Source organism: Patagioenas fasciata, chromosome 8, assembly GCF_037038585.1.
Source record: "Patagioenas fasciata isolate bPatFas1 chromosome 8, bPatFas1.hap1, whole genome shotgun sequence".
Taxonomy (NCBI): domain Eukaryota; kingdom Metazoa; phylum Chordata; class Aves; order Columbiformes; family Columbidae; genus Patagioenas; species Patagioenas fasciata.
In genome coordinates, this window is record NC_092527.1 from 39,997,791 (window position 1) to 40,018,811 (window position 21,021).

Sequence of the window (21,021 nt, forward strand, 5' to 3'; positions counted from 1 at the left end):
TTCATCGGGAGATTTTGCTTTAGACAAGAGAAAATGTCTGTGTGTCCAGGGGATTAAAAGTCCCAGTATGACTAAGACTGGGGACCATAATTGTACACACTTACACGAGCTCATATTAACTCTACCATGTGAGTGGGATTTGGAGGAGTATATCAGATTCATGGCTTGCTCCACACAGGGAGTTTAATTTTGACCTGGAACTCTGCTAATATCCTCTTAGACCCACACGACCGAGCAAACCTACCATCTGCATCACTGGCATTATTTCTTCAGGTGCTTTAACTCTCTTTAAAACTGTGAACAGTCAAAGTCCCTGTGACAGATAAATCCTTCAAGAGACTTCTGATGAGGGTTTGGATGAAGGGAAACATCTGTGTGTCATTATATTGATAAATAAGTTTTGAAACAGAGTTGAAGGCAGAGAAATACTGAACCGAAAGAGGGCAAGGGAGCCAATAAAGTCAGTTTAAAAGAAATAATTGAATCTACTCTAACTAATGCTTTTCTTCAGGAGAGGTAGAAGTCTTTTTTCCCATTTGAGAGAAGGTCCAAGTGAGATGGTGAAGGAGACATGACTTGTCCTTCTCAACGCAGGAGGCAATAGCAAAAGGCTGACTTAAGTACTTGTATTTCAGGGAAGGGCCACAGGACATTAGAGAAAGGTGAATGGCTTTCCTGGGATAACATCTGTCTAGGATAACCCAAACAACTCATACTATGAGATTTTTTTTTGCAAAACGTACGTAAATTCCCATGGGATAGTAAAATCTTTCTGCTTCAGTGCATACACTGCTATGAGTACTGTTAGGAAGCAGGTTTACAGCTAACACCAACGATACAAGAACCTTACGTTAACGCCAAATATTGAACTCTGTTTTGGGATGTCAACAGATACACATGGGCTATTTAGAGCATAGAAGGAAAGTTACGTACCAGCCTGAAAAGAGCTGTGATTTCAACCTGCCAAGAGCATTCAGCACTTTGTAGGATGACATAAGGCTATATCAGAGCCAGTATTAAATGATTTGTCTAAGTTCACGTAGCCATTTGCAGCCGTCTTGCAAAATGAACCTAGTTACTGTTGCTCTCTACCTCCTGCTGCAAGAGATGAAGCCGACTGCAGATCAACGATAAAATGAATCACAAAATTATTCCCTCATTATTCAGTTCAGAAAAGAATAGATGCAGATTGGCACAGCAGAAAATTCTTCCAGCTCTATCTATAGTCAAACACCTTTTGCTTTTTCTCTCCCAAGTGTATTTCATGACCCGATCTCCCGGTTCCCAGGCTCACCCTGGCCCCAGAGGGTGATGCACTGCTGCTCGTGGGTCTGGCAGATGCCGCTGTAGCAATAGCCGTCCTCCCGCTGGCACGCGTGCCCGTCGTGCAGGTACACGTTGGCTGGGCAGTGCGGGCTGGCGCCGGTGCAGAACTCGGGCAGATCGCAGGAGTTACTTGAGTCTCTGCAAGAAATCCCCGCTGGTTTTAACTGCAAAACAAACAGAAATCCTTAACCGAATTGCAATCAATAAGAGTTATGCAGTGGTATAACTCATGCGGTGCACAAACAGCTTTTTCCGCTGGCTCTGCACCAAGTGACCGCAGAGGACAGTGTAAGGATTGCGCAGCTCTTTGAACACATTCATTTGACACATGTTGCGCAGGGTTTGGCAGGAAGGAGGACCAAACTCAACTTGCAGCTGCAAACATGGCTCACGTGGCTCAGGTTAGAAGGTAAATCCAGCCTTTTGTTCATTTTCAAATAAAACCCAAAGTTTTCAGCATGTTTCCTGCAACATGTAATTCTTCCTGTCCCGTCCTGATTTCCCTGGATAACTCCAGTTTTTTCCGCAGGCAATGCCAACTGAACGCGCCAGTCGGAACCTTCGCTTATCAACAAGCACCACAAAAGCTGGTGGTGCCCTGGGAGCAGCGCTGAATTTGAACTGCAGCAGCGCCTTCAGTAAAAAGCAAAGAGACGTGGAGATTGATTTTGCTAAAGAGCATTTGCTGGCTGTCTGGACAGTTTGCTGCTACCCGGTTTTTAGGCAGATGGTTGCCACAGACACGATGGAAACTTGCTGAATGCTTTATTAGCCCATATGCAAGAGATGGCCTGAGAATTGAAGAAGGTAAATGCCTGCAGCAAGCTGGCTTTTTATGGGATGTTAGGAGTTCACAAGAGCTGATGATTTGCCATTAAAAAAACATATGCTGTTGACAGAATTAATATTTTAAGAGTCTTTGCACAAAAAGAGGGTCCAGCATTTAATGACTGTTTGCCAGAGCACAACATCCATGTAAGCATGAAACAATCAAAGAATACAAAAGTGCGTGAAAAGAGGTTTTGCACAAGCAAATTCAATGGCTACAAATAGCTCAGACACCATTTAAAAAGTCTGTTAATCTGCTCCTTCAGTAACTGGTACAATTTGAGAATGTTTTTAATTGCTTACATGAGATCCAAGTGTGTTAATGCTTAATGATACTAATTTGTTCTGCATCCTTGCTTATAATTTGCAGTCGGGAAGACTGTGGAATTCTGCCCGCCCCACACAGAAAATACCCATCTCCATGGACTCACCTGGCAGTCTTCGCAGCAAAGTCCATGTGCACACACTGCTCCTGGTTTCAAAGTGCAGGTAGTTGCATTACAGCACCGGTTTGTACATTCCTAGATGGAGGGGAAATTGAGAGCAGACAACTTGCAGTCACAATGAGCTGTAAATCAAGAGGCTGCCTATAGCTCTGCCAAGAAAAGCCAGACATGAAACAATGAATTATGCATGAAATTCTACAACTTGATCCAAACAGTCTTGTCTGTCCTTAGACTGAGCAAGCGCAATAATTGTAGCAAAAGCAGAGAAGCCACCGAGGAAAGCTGGTTTATTCCAGCTATGGATCCAATCCCAAATATCCCAAACAACTCAAGGATGCTGATACCAACCCTGACACCACAGTACGGTGTTTTATTTCCACAAAAATCAGTGGAATGATTCCACCACCTCCAGGACCTGTGTTGCAGCTACAGAACATCAAACTACAACTCTCTATTTTGTGATAGTTGAACACCAGACTGCTGTATCGCATGGAGACGGGCGGCTGCCACAAAGCAGATGATGACACCATTCCATGTAATCTCTTATCGGGCTACGCCAGTAATAGAGCTTTGAGAAATGAAATGAGTATGAACTGCATTCTCGCTAACTGATACATCCCAATTTCACACTCAGGGATTAGATGGTGGCATGTGCGGGCTTTTGCAAACTTCATTCTCGGTAGGGATGAGCTACTAAGAAGTTGCAGAAAATAATGGATTGTTTTTTCCAAGATTATGCTCTCAAGCTGCAAGTTAAATCAGCTGTGCTGGAATCTCGCTCTCTAACAAAAATAGCAGCAGATAAAATTGCTCTTCAGCTGCATTAAGTCAGTTTGACTTAACAAGGGATCACCAACAATATAGGGAACACCGGAGAAGTGTGTTACAATGATGTTCGCAGCCTCTTCTTACTTTATTGGCTTTTGTAAAGCTTTCCAACTGGAAGACGGGGCTACCACTGCACTCACAACAAAGAGCAGAACTATTCTCACACTTCGCTGTGTTCTTAGATAATACCTGCCTAAATACACCAAGCTAACTGTGCTGCTCTGGAGCAGGGGAACAACTTCCTGCACCTATTTTTGATCATGCCGGAAGGCAGCAGGCTGCATAAATATTTCTGTGCAGCTGCTGTAGTTCAGAAGTAACATTCTGCTGTATAGAAGCGCATTTTATAAATTCACCTCAACAGTAATGTGAGAAAAGCAGAGGGGAGGAAAGCAACGTCAGTCCAATTCAGGTGCTTCTGAACCAGTCAGCTCCTATAGCCCATCATGTGGCCCTGCACAGCCAGCAATGGAGAGCAATCGGCATTCCATGGGCTCATCGGGATAAAGACACGGCTCCTTGAATTATATTACTGCAGCCTTCGACATTTCCAATTACTCACGTGCTTATTACTCATTGTAGGGAATAGGTTTGGTAAACAGCTTTTGTGCCTGGGCTATTTAATTGTCAGGAATGGTTTTAACATAAACAGGCGAGCAAACAGAAAAGGCTCCTAAGGCTGGAGGCTGCCACCCCAAACCACTGCTGCGTTGTAGTTTATTATTAGTAGTAACAACAGCAATGATGGGAGTTGGGTTTCTTGGTGTGGGTCTCCTGGGCTCATCAAAGCACCTCAGCAATTCCAGCACCACCTACATTGTGTCAGATACTGCAAACAGGATATTTTTGCAGCCCCTCTTTTCTACGCACACAAGACAGATCACATCGGGTCAGCCCATAGCCCTTCCAGGCTTGTGTCCTCCTCACAGCAACCAGCAGAAAATGCTTCACGACAAGAATACGAACACACACAGATGCCACCTTCCTGGTCTCCTGGCTCACCCCTGGCTCCACGGGCACTTTTAGCACCTGTAACATTCAGTGGAAAGGAACTCACAAGTCATCGATGCAGCATGGGGAGCAGCTCCTTCTGCTGGTCTGAAACCTGTCGTTTTCTAACTGCATTTGCACGGTTCTTGTCAGGGGGCAAGAGCTCCCTACTCAATCTTCCCATTTTGCTCATGGCTCTATGGCATTTTCCTTTCTTTTCTTCTTTTCCAGCCAGAGATCCTCCAAAACTTTCAACTACCTTATTGCTTTTCTTTCAACCTTTTTCATTCTGCTTTGTTCTTCCTGAGATGAGGGAGGGGTAGGAAAAACGGCATATGCATTTTCTGAGGCAGCAGATTTACAGAGGCCTATTGACGTTTTGTTTTGTTTTCCTATTTCTTCCCTAGTAATTTCTAACAGCCTATTTACCTTTTAGACCACTCTTGAGCACTGAGCTGACATTTTCATGAGACTATTTATTGCAATACGAAGTCTTGTTCCTCTATGGTCAGAGTCAGCTCGAGTCCATCATCTTCTACCTGATATTTGGAATGTGCATCACTCCGCACTGAATCCCATTTGTCATCTTCATGCCCATTCCAGCTGTCTGAGAAGGTTCCTCCGCAGTTTCACAGCCAGTGTTCATCTCTACCATCCTAATTCATATCATCAGCAAATTCAAGACTATTCCTCTTCCCATGCTGTTTATGAATATGCTGCATTGTGTAGTCCCCAGGACACATCTCATGGATACGTCACAGCAGATCTCCTTCCACTCCATAAAACAAATGATTTATACCAGGTTGTAGTTCGTATCTTTTATAACCCAATTTTTGCCCATGCAATATTCTCTCATGCCACAGCTGCTCAGTCTCCTAAAGAGGCTTTAGTGAAAGGGTTTGGTCTACAGCCTCTCTGAATCCCTCACAGGCCGCAAGAACAGCATCATCTCTTTCCATCCACTTGTTCAGTCCTTCAGAGCACCGTGACAGGTTTGTAACACAAGACTGCCTGGCACCAAAGCTGCGCTGACTCATCCCTCACAAGTCACAGCTGTTGAGGGACTAGATCTTAACTAAATTTGGAAGTAATTGGCCTGACTTCTGATTTACCTACTTGTAAGTTTAGTGTTTCCTCTTGCAGCCCGTTATAAAATTAGATGCATTTGTCTCCTTCCAGTTCTCAGGGACCAAGGTTATTCTTTTTTTCCCTTCCTCAATCTTGCTATCTTTTTCCTCCTTCTATTTTTTCCTATTTTTGTGGCTACAGTCACATCCCTCCATCCTTACAAATCCACTGCTAATCAATGACAGCGAGGACAGACCTCAACACCAGGCTAATATCTTACCTAAAGCAGAAATATCCCTACCAGCCACCTACATCTACATATTGACTGATATTTACTTCTGACCACCGATAAAATACAACTAGAATATGTTATTGTACAGCTTTCCATGCCACAAAACACTGCAACACTACTGACAAAACTCGGCTGGTATAAATGACTGGGCAGTCAATTATTAACTAATCTAAGGGGGTTTTTGGTACCACAGATTACAGCAGTAATTCCAAACTAATGTAATTGGGCCCAAGCTGCAGTTTTCCAATGCAATTAAAAAGGAAAAACACAGAAAGAAGAGCCAAATGAAGTCAGTGCTTGCTGACGGTAAGTGGCTTCCACTTGAAAAGGTATCGCTAACATTCAACAGTGAAAATGAGAAAGATAACTGGGTTAGAAAGACATTTGCAAGCTGCTTGCACTCTACTGACTTCAAACGAGATAAGACTGCTTCCTCCAACCTCGTTACCCTGAAGAATGAGTGAGCTGTCAGGAAATCCTTACAGCTTGTGTAAATCCAATCCGCTGTACGGACAGGATACAGCAACATCTCGCTGTTTGAACTGCCCTGGTCTATTTTGTCCGTAGAACCACATTTATCACAGGAAACAAATCCCTCATCTGCTGATATATTTAATTCAGATAATCTTAGAGATGTTCAATCCAGGCAACAAGCACAGGAAGCCAAAGGGATGTGACATGTCAGATCTGACATGATTTGAGCCCCAGGTTTTGCCTGTCTCCTGATCTGAGCAGTCTCGGACACATTCACTAAAGCAAACGGAACCATCTTTGAAGCAGCAGCAATCTATTTGGGAGGCAGAACAGGCTGTTTCTGTCAGTAGGTAATCGGCTAGCGGTAAAGAAAAATCTCATGGTGAAGGAAGGAAAGGTCTTGTACCTAAAAACTGATGCTGGCTGCAATGAAAAAATACCCAGGCAATAATAATACTTATATAACTATTTATATTAATATCTGAGTGGTTTCTGATACATGCTAACAAACCCTCAATTCAAGGTAATTTCAGAAATTTGAGCAAAGTTAAGAAATTTGAGTTTAGCTTATGAGCTAGTACTTAAAGGAACTTGAAGGAATTTCTGCTGTTGGGAAGATGAGTTAGTCACCATTAGTCTGTTGGAGCAGTCATGAGAATTTGTTCTCTAATGGTGAATTGAACACTTTCTTAACTAAAACCCAGCCTGAACTTCAACTCAAATGCAATTTAAGCAGAAACTCCCCATGTATCTGAGGACTCTGAGGCTTAAGCTATCGCGTTAAACGTGTTAAAGCAATTCTGATTCATCTTTACTGTTAAAAACGTGTTGACAGGAGGTGAGCAGCAACTCCTTACATCAGGCTCCCCGCAGTCGCACTCCTCGCCGTCCTCCACGTAGCCGTTCCCGCATTTCTGTCCACCGAAGGACTCCTTGACTTCAGGCAGGTTAAACAGACACATTCCCACCCCTTTCTCCAGGCTGGTCTCCAGGTCCTTTCTGCTGCAGCTACTGAACACCATGGGAAATGGATAGCTAGGGAAAATACACAGGGACAAAAACAAGAGGTGGTGTTATCAGATGAGAACATCTCTCTCCTGCTGTGCTGGTGACCTTTTAGCACATCTGTGGGCAAACATGAAGATGGTGTTCATTTCACTGTGAAATTGTGCCAAAAACATATAATAATTTCTGACTATGAGTAAGGGATTTCCATCATCTTCACTTAAACCTGTAGCTGCTGTTAAGGATTTTAAAAATGTTCACATTTGGAATTCTTTCTTTCTCTTTCGCCTATGTAGTTACAGCGCAAATTTTGATCATGAGCCTAAAGCAATACTGGGCGAGCAAGGAGGATTCCCGCATTTACAGGACTGCAAAACATCCTAATCCTTCTTGGAAAATTCAACCCCAAATGGCAAATTCATCCCTCTTGCTCTGCAGAATGGCAAACTTCCTGCTCTTTTCAGGAAAAACCATACAGAAAAACACCCAGTAACTTGATGAGTCTGCTTCTGCAATTCATCATCGAGCCTGAGAAGTGCATGATTGAAGCAAATTCTTATTCTAAATCAGGATGACTGTAAAGATGCTACTGAAAACACCATTTTGCATTCGCACTGCTGAGAGCAGGATTTGGCCCCGCTGTGGAGGCACACGGCGGCTGTGAGTTCTTTTGGAAAACACATGGACAATGCTATTGAAATGATCTGGAGCAGTACAAATATCACCAGATAATTGGTGGGTTTCTGTTGAGGCCTTAATTCCATTTTCACTGATGAACGTTTGCGGTTGGATTCGCAGATTTGAGACAAAGCGGCAGCTGGATGTGGCACATCCAGAGTCTGCTGTGCCCTCTCTGCACTGAGATGGGCACACAGCTGACGTCCAATCTGGATCGCAATGAAATCATAAAATAGCTTCTCCCCTAAGACTTGGTACTTGGGTCACTGCTGCTCCATGGTCCTGCAGTAATCCAACACTATGGCAGCACAGGGAGCCAACCTGATCACGACCGGACTTTATTCCCTACATGTTTTGTATCACTCCCACGTTATTGGGGCATCATCTTTACAGACAAGATAGATAACAGATGGAAGTTCTGCACCGCTGAACTTCAGACTTTCATTAATCTCCTGTTGTTTCTAACATCCTGAAATGAAAAGCTTGCTTTGTGAATGATGATCCCTATAGGTATCAAAAAGGGATCAATTCTATTAAAAAATGTTTGACAATTACAGATGCCACAGAGTTTCCACTGCTGCCATAAAGTTGATTACGATCTTCTAGAAAGGTTATAGGTACCTAACACAACAGAATTTATTTTGTGCATATTTAAAATTACCTCTTTTACAGATTATTTTGCAATGAAACAGCCAGCTCAATAGAAAATAACATGACTCTGAAGACGAAAATAATTTTCACATATCACTATAGGGCTTGTCTACTTAAATTAGACAGTTCTGTGATTCACTGACATACGGAAAGTTAATAGGCATCTCACTTAAAAAAGGAATGTGTGGAAAATATCAGTGTTTAGGCAAAATGATGAGTCTAAGATAAATCAAGTAATTTTGGGATAGCATGAGGTAGGAGTCGGGCTGCTGCAGCTCTGAGCCCCAAGGGAAGACGAGGAAGGTACTTGGAGTAACGGGACAGGAAATAAGGACGCTTGGGAAACCTCCTCCTGACCATTCCACACGGAGCAGTGGAGATGTTCTTAACAGGACATCACAAACTCCTGTCCTGCTCTTACACTGATCAGCTGCACAAGATCTTGTGCACATGACTGTGAACAGGTAGATGGGTGTTCACTACTATCAACCACCAGAAACATCTCAAGAACCCCAGATGCATCTGACTGACAAATCCTGCCAAAATGTAAGAGTGCTCCATCAGACATGATCCTCGTATCAAAGTGGGAATAAACGAATAGTGCGTCATCCACAGAAGATCCTTCACTTTGGTGACACACTGATATCAATCGAGATGAACACGGGGAGACATACATACCCTATGGAGACTGAAATCAGATCAGGAACACAAATAATGCGTTTTTCCCTGTGCCGTATGTCTTGGCCGCACACAGACCATGAGAACAGCTCACCAGTCAAAACTATCAATATTTTAAGGCTGTTCCTTTTTATCCATGAATGCTCAGCGTCATTTGCATGAATGGGAGATGCGTCTGTCCATTACCGGGAGAACAGAATCCTCTCTCTGTACCGGTGAAATAATGTCATTGTTAATGAATGAGGTTTCTGTTTTGCCCCAAAGGAACTTCAAGCTGTTTCCTATTTTGTACTAAGAGATCCATTCATCTTCTGGCTTTTCCTGCTTCTGACGCTGATTTCCTCAGCTGACATCAGTGCAGCACATGTTATTAGATGAAATTTTCTGAAAACACTTGTTCTTTAGTAAGTATGCCCAAAATAAAGCAATACAAACCCAGAGACAGACCCAACAAGTGGAAACAGAGAGCACCTGAAGGGTAACCACACCATGCAAGAGAAGATCCCACATCAAATGATACCAGTTATTTCACTGGAAACGTAATTGATGTTTAATACCATGATATTCTGACACAAAAGCATTCTTCATTTTTTGTGACCAAAAGAAAGTCCCATGTAATAGGCACCGCGTTTGATCACTGTGATTTTAGGCTCCGTTTTGGCTGTCTTTGCAATTTTAAAGCTGTTTCATCAGAAGCATGAAATCCCTGGCAGATGGGAAGGGACACTATTCAGATCAGACGTCAGCAGCATTAGGCACGATGTGTAAGTGAATCTGGAGCTTGTGAAAAATGACAAAGTAACAGTCACATGGAAGAAATCTGTCCTCTGAACAAATGCAGCAGGTTTCCTTGTACTATCCTGTTATGAGGCTTCAGACTCACCTGGAAGGACGACCTTCGGGTAGGAAATGGTCATGGGGTCTCCACAGCTAAGTCAGTCCTTGACCTGTCTCCAAGATTTCCATAAATATCCCTATTTAGCCATCTAGCCATCAGCCACTTCTCCTATTGGCAAAACTCTCAGCTACCAGCTCATTTAAGCCATTGGAGAACCAGATTAAAAATTCATTAGTGCTCGGTATATTCCATTATCCTTCACTCCAGACGTTTTCTTTTACAGATCCTTATTTTTCTACAATTGGGAAGAGAAAGGATGCTCTGGTGCAACCTAATTCCTGTTCTAAAATGCTGAATAGCCCACACAGTTCCTATACTGTTTGAATCTGTAGATTTAGTACAAAATGGATCATTTTGTCAAACCGTTCTGGCCGCGGGTAAACTCCGCAGAACTCAGATCGTGCCCAGCACTCCATCAGTCTCTTCGTTTGGTTTACAGCAAGGAAAATAATTTCAGAGTCTGTCTACCCCTCTTGAATCCACCGCATTCCTCAGTGTCTCCTCGGTGCTTAAAAGATGCACTTAATCTCAAGCAATGAATATCCCAGTTCCCTGTAAAAATAGTTTTGACTGTTCCTGCAAATGAGAGTTCACAGCAGTAAAAGGATGCCTGGTAACTGATTCCTTTAGAAACAGAGTCTGGTCTTGTCCCATTCATTTATATTTCAAGCACTCAAGCCATTCAAATGCCAGTCTCTTCTATGTAGTTTTGCGTTTAGCCTGTATTCGATGGCTCCTTTCATTAACTAAGCGAAGTGGCATCGTCACCGTGTCAAGTCCCTTTTAAGAACAGAGAATTCTTTGTACAAGCACCACGTTGCCCATCATTGCCTTTTTTGTTTTCAAGATCTATAAAAGTTCAGCTCTGTTTCAGAGGCATTCCCGCTCCTAACGGGCTGAAAAGCACGAGAACAAGGACAGAAAAAGAGAGTCAGTGCTGCAGAAAATTAGAGTCTTTAGAGGTGAGACAGCCAAAGCAGTCAGGAGAAACAGAGTGGCTGCTGCGGATGGAGGGGACCACAGCAGATCAGGAATGTCCTCGCACGGGTGCTGTGCTCAGGCTCATGTGCTGCTTTTGCAATTGCTGCTTGTCCCATTCCTCCCACTGGAAAATGCTCCTGGCTGCACATCTTTGCTCCATTCCAAACCAAACTGCATTCCACTGCATTGCAGCAATTCCTTGGGAAAGCCACCTGAATTGAAATTCTCTTGGTGTCTCCAAACATCTCGACGTAAACCTACAACTCTAAGTGTCTAAACAACAGTACCCTGGATCTAGCTCCTCCGTGTTCCTCACCATAAACCACATCTTGCTGTTTCTCAAGAAGCACCACTGAAGCGGTAACACCATCGATGCTTCTGGCAATTCTCTGTATATCGTACAGGAGGACAAACCGCAGGTTCACAATATCCTGAAAACTAACGTTTTGATTATGATGATTATCACTATCCAATCTCAGAATTCTTTCATGTTCAAGAACTGTAGGACTTTTGTGAAGTAAATGCCTTCGTCTCTCCAAAATGTTACATATACACACATTCATTATATGTTCGTATACATTATACATCTAGTGATATGGTTCATTTGTTCTAGTTCATATCACAACCTGATTGTTCAGCATTATGGCAATGTTTATACAGAGCCTTTTACCAAAAGGCCCTCAAGTATTTTACAATTATTCACTCAATTAAAATGCACAACAGCCCCAAAGAGCTCTATTAAGTACCACCAAGCCTTCCTCCCTGAGGTAATATGATAATTGAAGATTATATTAATTTTAAAAGGACATTTATATTTTTCCAGAGCATACTTAGTGAAACAACCACTGACTAGCTCATTTCCAAAGCTGCAGAAAACTGGGATCTAGTTTTGTCCAGAATGCTTGAAAAATCAAGCCTGCAAGACCCTATGTGGAAACAGCTCAGGTATCAGCAGCGCCTTTTAAGAGCATGAAGGTGCTCGAAGACAAGAGATGCTGCTGGTTGAGCACCTGAATTTCCACCACCTTGTTAGAGCTGAACACCGCAGTGTCTCTCTGTGTCTGTCCCAACCCTAGGATGCCTTGAGATTCACATATATGAATATTTACTCTTCTTAGTCTCCAAAATTCTTCATTTTTGGGTGCCCAAGGGCTCACAAGAAGAGCAAGTCAGATCCTTTTTTTGGAGGCAGAAGATGGGAGGTTGAGCTCCCCTGTGTTCAGACACTGCAGAATTACCTATGCACAAATGTGTAGCTTTTCTGTTGCAAATCCCCAGTCTTACATAGGAACCTAAAATAGGCAGTTTTAACTTAAAAAAAAAAGAGACAGGATTGCTTTTGTTAATTCAGGTGTAAGTGACTTTTCCATCAAAATGGTAGAGAGAGTAACAAAAGAATAACCCTCTAGAAGGTAGAAGCAACATGGATGTTTCTAGATCCAATGAGGTGTTGATTTCAAGGAACTATGACAAATTTCCAGCCTTCTCTAACTCCTGATCATTCTTTCCCACTAAAAAGCATCTCCCTTGGTTTTAACCTTCTAGACATTATTACTGCTCTCCATCTCTTGAAAACAACTTTTGATGGTCTTCTAAGAGAGATGAGTCTACCAGAATAAAACTGAATTTGCTATTAGATGACATTTTTTGACACTTCAGCTATTCCATACAGCATGTTTGTTAATAAGTTAGCGAGCATAAAGAACCTCACAGACTTAGGTATTAAGCAGGAGGTAAAACTGAGTTTTCTTTGATATTGAAAGAGGAGTTCAAATACTACAGATCCCTGCGTGTATAAAGTTCTGTCGTTACACATCATCTCATACGCCTCATGTTTTAATAGCAATTGTTTAAAATTAGACAGATGCCATCACACGGAAGGGCTTTTTAATCTATTATTTAAACAATGCCTTCATTTGTAACTACTTTTGAGGGAGAAAGACACAAATGCAGTTTTAAAGTAGATCCCACAAGCACAACAGAGCAAAGGGAGACCCTAAAGGTGGCTGCGAATCCTCTCCCACCCAATGCTGGGAAGAGGGGTGACCTGGAGGTCCCTTTGTACAGGGCACCAGAACGGATGGGTCACACCTTTTCAGCTAAAAATGCAGGGTGTTTTTATATATACTAAAAGAAGTATTGAAAAAGGAAGCTTGCTTCCAAAGGCACTAGATGTCTGACAACTCACACTTATTTTTCTAGCCTATTTTTCATTCCCTTGCTCCTCTTTTATAGTTTTAATCCCTAGAGCATCAATAAAGTAGAGCATGGAATTGGGCTATGTAGTTTTACATGACATCAAAGCTCTTGCTGTCTGAGTTCATGGTCAGTGAATTTAAAACAAGCCTAGACTTCTCCTACAGCTTTTGTCACGTTCACTACATGGTAGTTTTTACACCTCCAATAAATAACTGTGAATATGTCACACTGGTGGTTAAATTTAATTGATGTGTAGTGGCAATGGCTTGTTGTGCTACAATGAAATTTCCAGGGTTATTGAAAAGAAAGTCTTTCCAAGCCAAAGCTTAAACTTCACACACAAATGCTTTAGGTTCATTTTAATTTGGCCCTGGGGATGGTGCAGATTCCCCAAATGCATTCAAATAATCCCAGCTCAGGTGCCTGGGTTGGGCTGTCACAGCCCCAGCCCAGACTTGACCTCTCCCATTGAACTGAAGGTGAAAATTTAACTACCTGAACTATCCGAAAAGGCAGATTTATAATACTGACTGGGGGACTTAGGGCAGAAAGCAGCAATGAAACAAACAACTGGATGTTTCAGAAAAATACTTTCTGTCTGCAAAGGACCACCATTTAATGGCTTTATACAATATAGACTGTCATGGCTTGATATTTCTGCAGTCACAAAACTGCCAAATAAAACATTATTAGCAGTTACTTTGACAAATATACGGTCAGAGAAGTTTTTTCTTGTGGAGAGGCCTGTTGTGACTTTCCTTTCTGTGATCTGGGGGTGAAGCAACACTAAACCGATCCATCAATCCTGACAGAATTCTGACTTTATGCTCGAGTTATCTGCATTGCAAAAGCTCTACGGGAATTGAACTCAGACAACCGTTCTTCCTGTTGGAAAGCAGACAGCCAGGGAAAGTAGCTATAATCAGTCTGAATTCGCCTCTGGCTCATCTCTTGCTCTGTTTCCTTTTAGACCGCTACCTCATTAATAAAAATTTGCTGGATTGCTGAGAGTTCAGGTTTCACAATCTACTGCTTAGAATTTGATGTTAATCCAATGCTGACTACAGTGAAAGCTAAAAAGCAACAAAGAGCAGAGGGAGGGACGCAAAGGCCAGGCCAGGCCTGGTCCCAGGCTGGAGAACCGGGGCAGCAGGCAGAAAACTCTACATAAGAAGCACAGAAAGAACGCCCAGGGTTTAAATTTGTTGCACAAACCAACATCCTCAGCACACGATGAGCAAATAAAGAAGAAGGGTCCATCCTGTTGCTCAGAATACCTTGCTGAAGATCAGCGTTCTATTGATTTCTGGTTAGATAAAAAGCACCGTATGACCTGGCTGGAAATGCTGGGGCAGCGCTACATCGTGATGACACTTCATTTATTTCCCAACGTGACCTTACATCAACTTTTGTTTCAGGCAGTTACATTCTGATTTTCTCCCTTGAAAAACTTCGGAATTATTTTTTAAATGGGTCATGAGCAGATGAGGAGAAGAAAAAAGAAAAAGTAATGTGAGTTTGGGAACTCAGTTTTGAGAGAATCACTTTATAAAGAGCATGTCTGGCTGGGGGAGAAGAATAGAATCATTTTTCAAAAACCAAAGCAAACCAAACAAAAAAGAAATTCAAACCTAAACTGTAATAGGGAAAAATCAATCCGTGCTATTTATTTATGGACACTTCCCCCTTCCAGCAGTACAAGCTCCTGTCCTGCCTGTGTGTATCCTAAACACAACCCTTGATATACTGCACCCTGAAGAACAGAAGAATCATGCAGGGTTATTCTCCTGGCCACAGAACCATAGAATCATTTTGGTTGGAAAAGCCCCTCATGATCACCGAGTTCAACTGTTAACCACCCCTGGCACTGCCCCATGTCCTGAGAACCTCATCTCTGTCTGTCCAACCCTCCAGGGATGGTGACTCCAGCACTGCCCTGGGCAGCCTGTTCCAATGCCCCACAGCCCTTTGGGGAAGAAATTGTTCCCCAGATCCAACCTCAACCTTCCCTGGTGCCACTTTCTTATTTGTTACCTTGTCTTTCAGTCCTAGGGAGCTATTCCCTCCAACTTCTTTACTATTTGTTTCCAGGAGTAATGCTTCTTTCAGCAGGAATTTAAGAAATTACGAGTGGTTGTTTTCAAAAACGTCTTAATTCTAGACCCTGTAAAAATGGAAGAGGAGTGTCAGCGTCACCACTTGATTTAAAGACCTGCCATACTGTGGGTCCTTGGCCTCAGCAGATGGATTTGGGGGAGGATGAGCCCATACGGCAAGTGAGCAGATCTAAGGACTTCAAGTCAAGGGAAGAGAACTTTGAAGAGAAGTAAACCGCATGTGGAGGAACCCAGGCCAGGGGTAAGAGATTTGGGAAACAGCCCTTTGGCTGCAGCAGGTGAAGAAGCTGCAGTGGCAGTAAGAGAATGGAGCTTATGGAAATGCCACTCAGCAAGATGTGGGTGCTAGAGAAAAAACGTGTGAGCCCTGCAAAAAGCTGGAAATAATATATACCCTGGGGACAGGCTCATATTGATTTCCCTTAACATCGGTACTACCCAGTCTCTTAATAAATTGGGACTTCAAGACAGGAGTACCTGACTTGCAAGAAGCATGGCTCAATTGTTTTTCCTTTTAGAAGATCCAGAGGAAAGATGAGCGAAGCACAACAGTGCCAGAAACCAGACTGCATTCCCCCAGCGCTTCCACCTTCACTTCTTCTGCGACAAGATAAGCACCGAGGAAAAAACAGCAGTTTACCCCATATCTCCTACATCACCTCAGCAAATGAAGTGGAATTCCTTCAGAAAAATTCATAACAACGAATCACTTTTCTAGCTCTCCTTTTCTTTTTCATATAGCTTGAACAAAGAAAACAAACTAATCAGCAGCAGCATTGCACATAATCACTATTTCAAGCCATGACAAAAGAATGGATCTGGCCATGATCTGAGAGTTGGGGATTTTTAAGCAAGCAAATTAAAGCTTTCACTCACAGGAATGAAAAGCTGCTGAGAAATTTAAAGGAATCCACAGGTATTGTGATGAAATCCTGGCCTTACTGAAGTCCACAGGAGCCTTCCTATCAACTTTGAGGGAGCCTGGATTTCACATCTAATGCTGCTCAGCTGCCAGGAGACCGTCAATGACCAAGATGAATGCAATTTCCAAGCTGTGTCAGAAGAAGCCAGAAAGGCTCCCTAGGACACCGAGGTATTTCACCTTTTTATTTTCTGTCATTTTACACTAAAATAGGTGGTCGCTTATCTTCATCTCACCACTGGGGCTGTGCCATTCAATTTTTAAAAGCTGAAATGGAGCGTACCTGCGTTTCTGCTGCAAGAAGCCTACAGGAAATGTGTCCGGGGCTTTCTAACAGGCTTTGACATCAGAAAAAAAGAGAATGACCTTGGACGAAACAATTGCTGGGGTAAAATGGACATCTTCCCCGCTCTGAATGTTAAACACTTTGCACATCTTTCCCAGGCACACAACACTCTGTGATTCCCATGACAACTGTGGCAAACGCAGCTGTAGGCATCGTTTAATTACAGTGAGTCAGCCTTCCAAGTCACCATCAATTCCTTAACGTGCTCCAGGGTGTACAACACATGTTCAAAAAGCAGCATTCATGTGACCTTAAGAATATGTCCTTTAAGGTATGTTTCCATTTATACTCCGGGAATTCGGAATTCATTAACACCAATTAAAACTGGACATTGTGTGCTGAATTCTCCACGCACTGCACTACAGATTTATCCCTGCAGGTTGAAAAGTTTTTTTGATGAAACAGAAAAGCTAAGATAAAGGGAAATGCCCTTATATGATTTGTTCTCATGGGTTATGGCAATAACAGCACTGTGGGAGAAAAATGTCCCTTAAGGAGCTATATTTTCTATGGATATTACACCGACAAGACAAAATGCAGCTGAGCTCTCGCATACCAGCATCCAAGCCAGTAAAACTGTACCCATTCTGGCTACACCGCATGGTACAAAACATGACTTGTCTTTAAGTATCTGCTATAAATAATCAGACCAGAAGTAAAATGTGTTTTCATTTGAGGAGCAACCTCTCTCCTTGTCAGCTTCACTTACAGAAAACGCACGCTGGAAATCTGTACGAGTTCTCCTCTAGAATATACCAAAAACATGTTCACTTCTAACAGCACATCTACTGAAATGGAAAAGACTAAACCAAAACAAAAAGCAATTTATTTCTATCTAAACACTTGTCCTGTAGCTGTGTGTGCTAATTGTTAAGTGACCCGCTTCTGTAAAGGACTGGGAAACGTGCAACCTATTTCTACCAACGCTCCTAAATGTTCAATGCAGATCTGATTTGCCAATACAATTACATATATCTGCCATGTATGGCAATTATTAACAAAAAGGAACGCCAAATGAGCTGCAGACATGGGGCTACTTGGAGTGAAGTGAAAGACTGACATCAATCTATTCTGTAATCTCGCTGTGGCCGTTTCCTACTAAAGGAAGGACCAGAATGCAATGTGCTAAATTACTGGGGCACAGGGATGTGTTGCTTAAGTTTTTCTTCTAAAAAAGCAGTTGCACTGCTGGCACAACAGCCCGAGCTCTGTCACAAGCCATTTATTACATCAGTATATCAACTTTATTAAGAAAGAAAAGACAACAAAGAAGTCTGTCTTTGTGCAGAGCTCAGCTCAGACTGGAAACATAAACAGCTTCAGAGTTTAATTAGAAACTGTTTACATCTTAAAGATAATTTCATTTTCTTCAAATTGTAACAGAGATAATTCCAGATAGTTCTGCTGACTCCACAGTACGGTGTCGCTAAGCTGCCAGACTGAGAAATGCAAAGTGAGGTCTGCACAACTGAAACCAAACTGAGAGGGGTCACGAAATACTGTGCTAACTAATAACAGTCTGATTATCTAATGTTTAACAGCTCTGCAGCTACAAGATCTGCAAGATGCCTAGAAAGAGGAAAAGTGAACCAGTCAGTAAAGTGTCCTTTCCCATTCTGTATTTCTGTCCCAATTCTAGCATGACCTTTGGCGCTTTTTCTTTTTTAAATTCTGTATTTATTCTTTTCCCTTATGAATTGTTGGAATAAGTGGTGTTCACTTCACTTGGAACCAGCAGCGAAGCCAAGATGCTGTGTTCAGGGCATACCTGTCTCTCTGAAGTGCTGGCAATCTCTGGAGGGTGTATGTTTTCAGATGTTTTCATAGACTGGTTCTGTAGGCTCCAGTTCAGAGTCTGAACAACCAAAATCAAGGTGACCTTATCTCCTGCTTCCTTGAGATCATTTTCCAAAAAAGAAATGTGATTGAAACTAATACTTAATACAGTGAATGCCATGTATGATTAATACTTTCCTAACTTGTCCTTAATGGTTTTCAACTATGTTTTGTTTATTTAACCACACATTTGTAATGTAGTTATACATTTTTTTTTGCGTGGTAGTTTAAAAACAGAAATCAAACAAAAGCAGATGACAAAATAACAAGGCTCCCCACAAATGCCTTTGAGAGCCAACCCTACTGAGCAACACTCTTCTCTCCAGAAGACATCAGCCACCCATCTATCAAGCAAATATATACTTATGCATTATAAAATCAGCATTAGTGTTACTAGTTGCCTTTTGATGTTCAGTCCTAAATCTCATTAATGGTAATGGGTGATACACGAGGGAAGAACAGACCTTCAGCATCATCAGAGGACATCAGTTGTGTAACACACTGTAACCACAGGCTGCTGTTCCCCCAGCCGCTGCCCTTGCTGGTGGAGATGAAGCCGCTGAGCATCTCCTCCCCCTGACCCCATCCTGCTGTCCACACTTAGCCCAGTTTCACTGGGAAAACTGCCAAGCCAATCACTAAATCCTGCCAATTAGTCCACATTCTTCTGCCCCCACGAGCCACGTTTTTCACTTGGATGATTTCCATCGTTTGGATTATCACATGGCCTTACAAAATGCTATTCCAGTTCACCAGAAGTAAATGGCTGCACAGGAGCAAATCGCGTTGGGGTTTAGATCCACAGGCCAGTTTCTCTGCCCAAACTCGTACTTCATAGCGTGCGTATAATGCGAGAATCAGAAATATCAGATGGTTTTTGGATAGAGACCATATACAGTGATTCTATAATTCACAGGCCCATGACCTACCATTTACTTTAACAGAAAGAACAAACACGTAATCCAAGTTGTGCTGCCTCAGTGGCTCTGGGGAGCATTTCCAGAACCACCCTTAGACCCCAGCAGCTTGGGGAAGAGGAAGAATACTGATTGTTGGGCTCCTGGAATCCCAGCTACACGTGAGTGCTAAAGTTTCTACCAGTCCTGCCCTTAGACTGAGCAGGAATGCTGGAAAAATCTTAGAAGTCTGAGCCCTGCAGAATCTCAGAGCCTTTACACCAGGAAAATCAGGAAACGAAACAAAGTGAAACCTCAGCAATGTGAAAGTAGCATGAACTAGGGATGGGGAGAAGAGGAGAAAGCAAAGAAAGAGCTATTTTAGATGTCTCTAACAATATCTGTGCTGCCACAGAGGGCTGTTAATAGAGGGTAGCCAATAAAACCCATTTTTCTTTGCCAGCACATTAGAGAAGTTAGATGCTAGAGAAATAGATGCTTTAAGTGACAGAAACTAAAGAGTAATGCACCTCCCCTTGGCCACTGAAGTTAACGCATAAAAGCAAAGTGTCAAATATAACTGTTTCTCACTGGCAGGAAAGCTGCCTTTTAAGCAAAGCTTCTTTTCCCAGATCTTACAGCACTGCACTTCCAAAACAGTTGGGAATTGGCCCGTAAGGGGCAACACAGAACAAATGTTTCCTAACCTAAGTCAGGCTTTCTGTCCCTAGAGCTCCGTGCCATCACTGGGATGCAAACCAGCGTATGGCCTGGCACAAGGCGACTCCTGAACAGAGGCAAAACAAGTCTGCTGGGGAACTAGATTAACGTAAAGGTTTCTGAACAGATATTCTTTTATTCAAAAGTCTTCTGAGCACATAGCAATGGCCAAGACCTCTCTCACACATCAGGTTTTGCACTTTCTACATATATACCACATACCGCTTGATTCATGTCTTGAAACAACAGCCCATGCAGTATTTTTCTTCTCCTAAGGATTTGTTATTTTCAATTATTTCACATTTACTTCATCTCTTCTTTGTCACGGTCTTTGAAGAGAAGCAATTTACAGTCAAGGCAGAAATCAGAGTAGAAGCAGACTTACATGACCAGGTTGTGCTTGATGTGCAGGATTATTTGGAAGGGTGGTGACAAAGTGACGACGCTTGGGGCAAGAGTTCAAGGGCATCTGAAGGGATCCCACTGTGGACAGAGTCACGACTCCTCAGCACAAACCCATCCTGCCTTCCTACTATGGCACTTGTTTGCAGGGACAAACTCCAAGCTGGGTTGCATCTTCCATTTGTAGTTTCTGTGCAATGGGATAAGGTGGGGGTGGTCTGCTGGACGGGTGTGGAAAAGCTTCCCCCTGATTTACAGCTGTAAAGACAACTTTCAGCCTATGGTAAAGCATGCACCCCTTCCAGGTCAATAGGAGGTCTTTCATCTCACAATATATGGACAGCACAAGAAACGGTGTGGGCAGTAAGGCAAGCGTGGAAAAAAAGCTTCTATCATTCCCACAGTCAGATGCAAAGGGGACTGCAGCAGAGATGGTGAAG

At 42.6% G+C, this 21,021-nt stretch overlaps 1 protein-coding gene across 1 annotated transcript in view; it reads right to left on the reverse strand.

The window, feature by feature from the left end:
- The window catches only part of ADAM12 (ADAM metallopeptidase domain 12), a 171,803-nt gene that overhangs the window by 19,492 nt on the left and 131,290 nt on the right, over positions 1–21,021 (reverse strand). Inside the window, exons 12-14 of the mRNA XM_065843291.2 lie at positions 7,110–7,287; positions 2,586–2,675; positions 1,295–1,490 (exon numbers count right to left, since the gene is read on the reverse strand). Of these exons, the coding sequence (XP_065699363.1) occupies positions 1,295–1,490; positions 2,586–2,675; positions 7,110–7,287 (464 nt within the window). The remainder of the gene's footprint in view (positions 1–1,294; positions 1,491–2,585; positions 2,676–7,109; positions 7,288–21,021) is intronic.